Source organism: Triticum urartu, chromosome 4A, assembly GCF_056163025.1.
Source record: "Triticum urartu cultivar PI428250 chromosome 4A, HENAU_Tu73, whole genome shotgun sequence".
NCBI lineage: Eukaryota > Viridiplantae > Streptophyta > Magnoliopsida > Poales > Poaceae > Triticum > Triticum urartu.
In genome coordinates this window covers 533,104,419-533,111,722 of record NC_141876.1, presented here as the reverse complement: position 1 = coordinate 533,111,722, position 7,304 = coordinate 533,104,419, and the positions used below count along the sequence as shown (strand labels likewise).

Below are 7,304 nucleotides of genomic sequence, written 5' to 3'. Positions count from 1 at the left end.
GTAAATAATATCCTACTTAATATCCACATGCACTTAATATACTTCCAAATTAACGTGCATTGCACGTACACTTTGACTAGTATTAGACTAGGGCAAGAGTTTGAGGTTGAAATATGCACTTCTCTCTTTATCCAAAGGTGACAGAGAAAGGAGTCATGGATCTTCAGAGCTGACCGGGAAAAAACCTGCAGTTGTTGCAGAAACTGAAACCAAACTAAACTTGTTTTAAACTTACAACATTGGTAAATGACCCACCTGAGTGCCATTGGTAAATGGTTTACAATCATGTCCGAATTTCAGGATAGGTTTATCTCTTCAGATTTGTTGACTCCATTGTTGTTACTGTACTGCTACGGTCCAACAAGTAAATTCTTGGCCAACCGCTTTTTTTAGGGACTCTTGTCCAACAACTTAACTTGTGTTACTCAAGCCTTGCTGCTGTTAACATCTGGCACTAACCTTTACCTGCTCAACATTCAAAAAAAGATTAGCTACCTCGTACTACTGAAGTGTGTATGCAGGTGTCGAACAATGAACTCAAGAGTACTAATTCAGGTTCGCAGTCTGCAATATATTAACCCTGAACATCAGTAACAACATGATCTGAAAAGTTCATCCCGTCCGGCTGCTGAACATAGAGAACAGTTCCATCTCCCTGAAAAGAAGTTAACAAGAGCATTAAAAATCCAGTGCTAATTGACTGACTGATTGTGCATCTGCATCATGTCCCCCACTTCTACAAAACCCTACTCTCTCACTGCTTCTCTTCCTTCTACCCTTGCACAAGCGCAAGAAACAAACCAAACTACCAAGGCAAGATCACCACATCCAAATGGAGGTAACCACCAGAAACGTGCAATCTAGCACTAGCAAGAGCAAGTCCAAAGCCATGGCCAAGATCGTGGAGGAGGAGGAGGAGCAGGAGGAGGAGGACGACGAGGCCGAAGACCCCGGCCTAAGCTGTGGCTGCTTCTTCTGCGCCATGAAGCAGCCGGACGCGCGGCTCCGCCGCGCCAGCGTCGCCGCCTTCTTCCGGGAGCTGCCTTACAGCGAGCACGACGATGGCGGGGCGGTCGCCGCCGTGTGGCGCGCGGCCATGGACGCGCCAGACGACCCGGAGCTCCCGTCGCTCGGCGCCATCCGGTGCATGTCCCTCCTCCTCGCACGCGCGCTCGCTGACGCGGCGTGGTGCTGCCGCGGCCAGAACGCGTGCGTGCCCTACTACGCCGCCCACGTCCTCGGCTCCTACACCATCCGCTCCTCCGCGCACGCCGAGCTGGCCGTGGCCGCCGGCGCCGTGCGCCCCTTGCTGGCCCTCCTCGGCGGCGCCATGACGTGGGTCGAGCGCCGCGCCGCCGCGCGCGCTCTGGGCCACCTCGCCAGCTACGACGCCACGTTCCCCGCTGTTGCCCGGTGCGCCGACGAGGCGGTGCCGCTCGCCGTGCGCGCCGCGTCCACGTGCATCGGCGACGTGTACGCGAACTACGTCGCGCTGGCGCCGAGCAAGCGTCCTAAGTACCAGCGCGACCTCTTGACGCGCGGGCTCGCCGGTGGCAGCATCGACGCAGCCGAGGACCGGAAGGCCGAGGAATGGGCGAGCCAGCTCCAGTGCTGGTCGCTCTACTTCCTGAGCTGCCTCGCCTCTAGAGACCCGTCATCTCATGCCACGATCTGCCAGGACCCCGGCTTCTTGAGCGAGCTGTGCCGGATGTGGGGCGGGTTGGCCAACGGCGACTCGCCCGCCGGCGTCGGGCTGCTTCGTCTTCTCTGCCGAAGTGCCGTCGGCCGCGGCGCCATTGCGGCGTGCCCAGACGCGCTCTCCGGCCTCTGCGACCTCGCGCGGTCGTCCGATGACTGGCAGTACATGGCAATCGACTGCTTGCTCCTCCTCCTCGACGACCCCGAAACTTGGCACGCCGTCGCCGACGCTACAGCGCCGTGCCTCGTGGACCTGGCCGAGCTCCGGCGCCTTGGTCCAAGGCGACGGCTCGGCGATACCATAACAAGCGCGCTGCTTCTTAACGATGACGACGAAGGCCATTTACGTGTCCGTGCGCTAGGCACGGAAGCAAAGGAAGCAGTTGCTAGCTTGCGCGAGGTAAAGATCGAGAGGAAGGAGAGGGAAGAGGCAATGTCTCGGGACGAGCTGCTCGAGAGAAAGCTTCTGGCCAAGGAGAAGAAGAGACAAGGCAACGGCATGTTCTGGCACGGCGAGGTGGACAGGGCCATCGAGCTGTACACGGAGGCGCTGGAGCTCTGCCCGCCGAGCGGGAGGCGGGATCGGCTAGTTCTGCACAGCAACCGCGCACAGTGCTGGCTAGCGCGGCGGGAGGCCGACGCGGCGGCGAGCGACGCGACGCGCGCGCTCTCGCTGGCGCGGCCGGCAAACGCGCACGCCAGGAGCCTGTGGCGCCGCGCGCAGGCGTATGATATGAAGGGCGGCATGGCCAGGGAGAGCCTCCTGGACTGCCTGGCCTTCGCCGGCGCGTGGATCGACCACCGGAAGCACGGGGGACAACCCACGGCGGCGCGCGGCGCGAACAAGCAGAAGCTGCCGTACTGCGTCGCGAGGATGATCGGTAAGCAGATGAGCGTGACGGGGCTCTTCGCCGGCGTGTCGGCAGGTGGTGGCAAGGTAGGAAGGGATGATCGCGTAGGAAGCGATGATCCCATGCCACGATGCAGCGACGGCGACGATGATGGCGACGACGAGGAAGATGACGATGGCGACGATTGTGATCGTGATGGAAGCGAGGAGGAATTCTACGACACTGAACTGAGGTTTTGTAGATCAGGTTAGCTAGTGTGTCACGTACTTACTTTACGTGTGCAACACCTATCTTTAATCTTGCGAGGTTGATTGGTATACACACAATGATCATAATCTTGTCAACTAAAGCAGGTAGCGGTTTGCCGATCATGGCAGAAGAGACTTGGAGCAGCAGATTGGCCCCAAGGAAGAAGATGTGAAGTGTAAACAGCCTTGTTATCTCATGGTCGTCGATCCATTCTAAGCTACTTAGAGTTTCATTTCGGTCATTAGCTGGCTAGCTAGAGCGAGAGTGGTTGCTGAATTCGCTGTATATTTTGATGTGAAGAGTCACTTGTAGCCTTTGCATTCTATGTACGTGATCAACTTCTACATGACTTAGCAAGAGAATGATTTGCCGCATTGGCTTGCCACGGCCGCACGGGCAATATATGTTCAATGGTTACTTCCACAAAGTTGAGCACAATCAAATACTCCCTCCGTTCGGAAATACTTGTCCTAGAAATGATTGTATCTAGACTTGTTTTAGTTCTAGATACAATCATTTTTAAGACAAGTATTTCCGAATGGAGGGAGTAGCAGCGTTCAAAAATAGCCTTTGTCATCCTAAGCATGCGTGGGCGCGTGGCGAGCCTTACAACTCTACATTTTCTTTTAGAAAGAAAAAGAGATTGCTATTTATTGCCACAGATGGTTCAACATAATGCCATCGACCATGAGAGTTCATATCACCAAAAATCAGAAATCTTCATTTTAGTTTGACAACCATTTGGTGTCAGAAGGTATTTCTATAGTAGATTATCCATGGTATTTATATATATACACCGGGCCTTCATCTCGGCAGTGGTATTTATTTGCATCATACTCGCTCTCATGTGATTTTCGGCGTTGGCATTGCTTCATTGTTGATGTCTTCTAGCGGTAGATCACATCATGGACACATAAAGTCCAGTAAACAATTATATGACAAGAACACAAACATAAGGTTTTGATCTAGTAACTAATAGAGCATGGCTAAATATATCTAACATGTCACTTATGCATTGTGTGCTACAATGCAAACTAGAGAAGGAGGAGAGGAACAAAAGGCGGTGCGGCATGAGGGTACAGTTTCATGGGAACTACTTGTGGTTGAAAGTTGTTTCTAAATAACAACTAATTACATATTCACCTCATTTTCGACATTATTGTTGGGAGAAACTCCATGAAATTCATGTCCCATATTCTCTTTCAATTGGGGCCTTGAGCTCAGAAACAATGGGAGGACAGGTGAGGTTCTTCTGGGTGTGTGCTTGTGTATCATCTTAGTGTGTGCAAGCATGTGCATCTCCAATTAGGGCAGTGCCTCGGAATGGTGTATGTGCGTGGGCTTTGAGCTGTTAATTTACATACCTTTTTCTAACTTTTAAAGGATATACTGCAATTTCATGCTTAGGAATGCCTCATTGTAATAAAAAACTAAACATGTGTATTTATGATTATCATAACTAACAGTTATGCAATTTTTATCTTTTTACACCTTAATATGTATACCAATGCGGGAGAAATGTTTTGTTGTTGAATTAGCATAGGCCCATGTATGGGTTTTTTTAGAGGAAACGTATGGTTGATATTCACATGTAATAATAACGGTAAATGCTCTCCAGTGACACAATTTGTTTACCAGTTACTAGTAATCAAAACTATTTATTTCAGTGCTCTCTCAATAACGGTAAATGCTCTCCAGTGACAAAATAACGGTAAATGCTCTCTCAATCTTGATCACATACGAGGTATTCAAAACTCAAATACTAGTAATCTATTTCAAAGAAAAACTATTTACCATAGCTTTCCAGAATAATTATTTAGTCCCCTGAAAACTCTTATAAAACCCACTCATTCCAATTGAGCAATTTTAATTCCGTAACATTTTTACAGCTCACCTTTTGTACCAATGAGATGTTGATTGGAATAACATTTTTGTCCACAAATTTTATGGGCCCTACTTGACTTGAGACTTTTTTTGGGCCGATGATTTGGTACTCACAATAATACATTCTGGTGGTGAGTTACCTGGAATTAGAACATTTCACTCGCGGATTCCGACATAATTCAAATGTCCAACGTTGCCAACTTTTGAAAGAATTTTTTTTTAGAAAAGGGGATGTACCCCCGGCCTTTGCATCTGGACGATGCACGCAGCCATTTTATTAATTATTCACAAAGACCATACAAGATGATATATCAATAAGCCTGAAGCCACCATTTTGAAAGAAATGACTATTCCTTTCCGGGAATAGAACGGCCAGGTTATGTGCACTACTGCTTTTGGAAGGACAAACAAACTGTAATAAACCCAAAAAACTGTTAACCCGATATTTGAAGTTTCTCTTCCGTGACGAGACTTTGGTCACAAAGAAAAGGAAAATAAAAGAAAACGGTAGCATGTGCACAGCAAAATGTTCGGTATGAAACTATAACTTTTGCCCAGTCAAGCTATAATAATCCTCGTCCCTAGCTCGTCGTATGCGGTAGGTCTGTCCATGCATGCAATGCAATTATGCATCGCGTCGTTAGTTAGTTAAGCACATGAGCAAGTGTGCTGTAAAGGTCCATACTTGCATCATTTTCTCGAAAAAAAACCTAGATCTGTTATACATGAGGAAAGGTTTATCAGAAGTACAAAGCATCCCAAATGTAATAAAAATTACATTGAGGTCTTTGGACCACCTAACGACCAATGCCGCCGGTGGAATGAACCGCCGAGGCGCTGTTGTTGTCGCTCCCATAGCAGAACCAGTCTGGCCTTGTCGATGATAGTCGGAAAGTCTTCGTGCACGTGGCCTAAAGGACCAGTGCACTGGAGCCACAGTCGCCGTTGTTAAACCTTTGAATCGCGAAGAACCTAACACCAAATCGCGCCATCATGTACGCACAAGAGAAACCTAAATTCGCCGCCCCGAGGAGCTAGCGGGAATCTACACAAGAGCTCCGTTTAATCCGTCCCGATGAATTTAAGGAGGATTGGAGCCCGGAAGATTGACTCGAAAAAGAAGCACCATCATCCGTCTGAGCGGCGCCCATGCTTGCACTAAAAACCCGAACCTATGTACTAGTCGGAGTCGAGAACACCAGGAATCCCCTTCTCGCCACCTGTCGCCGAATTGGCTGACGAAAGGGAGGCGAATCCACAGGCTCGTCGACGGAGACCGAGGGAAGGAAGACTTTGCCCTAGTCGCTTTGCGGGAGGGGAAAGAAGGACCGGGTCTACTTGCACATAATCTTAATCATCAGTCATCATCTAGGATACTAGGGAGCATATACTAACTGTACAGTACATAAGCCGGCGCCAGATGCATGATTAGCAAGCAAGCGAGAGCCAAGTGGCGAGCATGATCCTGAAACAATCCACCGAAGAAATGAATATGCAGCGATCGTACACGCAATTGGCACGTATCCCAGTTAGGTTAGATACAGTGATCCCTTTGGGTATGTTATAGTCAGATGGTACCAATAATAATTTGCTAAAAGTGGTCATGCCTGCATTATTAAACTGGCATCCGGTGCGCTTTAGGCGCGCACATGATGAGCAAATTCTGTCTAGCGGCCTGCTTTCCGGTTGTAGAAGGGCTCAAAGGGCAACCCCAACCTGGGAGTCATTCAGAGTTCAAATAACAAACTAAAAAGAACTACTCCCTTGATTAGTATGTACTCACTCCGCTCGAAAAAAATTGTCCCTAGAATGGATATATTTAGCACCAAGTTAATACTAGATACATTCATTTGAAAGATAAGATTGGGACCCTCAAATAGATGTATCTAGCACCAAGTTAGTACTAGATACATACTCTCTCCGTCTCAAAATTCTTACTTAAATTTGTCTAAATACGGATGTATCAAGCCACGTTTAGTATTAGATACATCTGTATCTAGACTAATCTAAGACAAGAATTTTGGGATGAAGGGAGTACATTTAAAAGACAAAATTGGGATAAGTTTTTTCGGACAAAGAGACTACACACATAATACTCCCTTCGTCCCATAATATATTATGAGATGCAGGGAGTATCATCTTTTTTTATACTGTTGTTAAGGGACACAAATATTGCAAGACTAAGATTTGGATGTGCCAATTATTCATCAGCTTGGTACCCTCCTCCCTTCTCTTATATACTTTTATTTATCATCACGCTTTACTAATTTGTTTTGTACAGTTCTACTGGCACATTTGCCACTTTCCACCAGTGCCCTGGCTTGCATTGCACGCAGATCTTCATCTTTAGCAACAAAGATAATAAGACTTGATGCTACAAAAGCCTACAATAATGATATGACCACAACTGGACAAAGATTCTATATACGGACCGCCGCATGATCAGTACTACTAATACCGTTTTCCAGCATCCAGTAGTACAATCGACGGCACAATGATGGATGCAATTGGCAACGGTATTCCCACACAATCTCACACCTGTAAAGTCACATGATACGGCAATCATAGGCTCATAGCACAACCCATGGGCGCAACCTAACGATAAACTTGAGTACAATGATC

At 47.9% G+C, this 7,304-nt stretch overlaps 1 protein-coding gene across 2 annotated transcripts; it reads left to right on the top strand.

Annotated features, from left to right (window-relative positions):
* The first annotated feature begins 560 nt into the window (after positions 1–560).
* On the top strand, positions 561–3,186 carry LOC147976453 (uncharacterized). 2 transcript variants are annotated; one of them, XM_087519783.1, is made up of 2 exons: positions 561–2,795; positions 2,903–3,186. In XM_087519783.1, the coding sequence occupies exons 1-2, from the start codon at positions 833–835 to the stop codon at positions 2,968–2,970; spliced, it is 2,031 nt and encodes a 676-aa protein (XP_087375909.1). In that variant the 5' UTR covers positions 561–832; the 3' UTR covers positions 2,971–3,186. The 2 variants fall into 2 exon arrangements, with proteins under 2 accessions (XP_087375909.1, XP_087375908.1); XM_087519782.1 differs by having other exon boundaries at positions 2,900–3,186.
* The last annotated feature ends 4,118 nt before the right edge of the window (positions 3,187–7,304 follow it).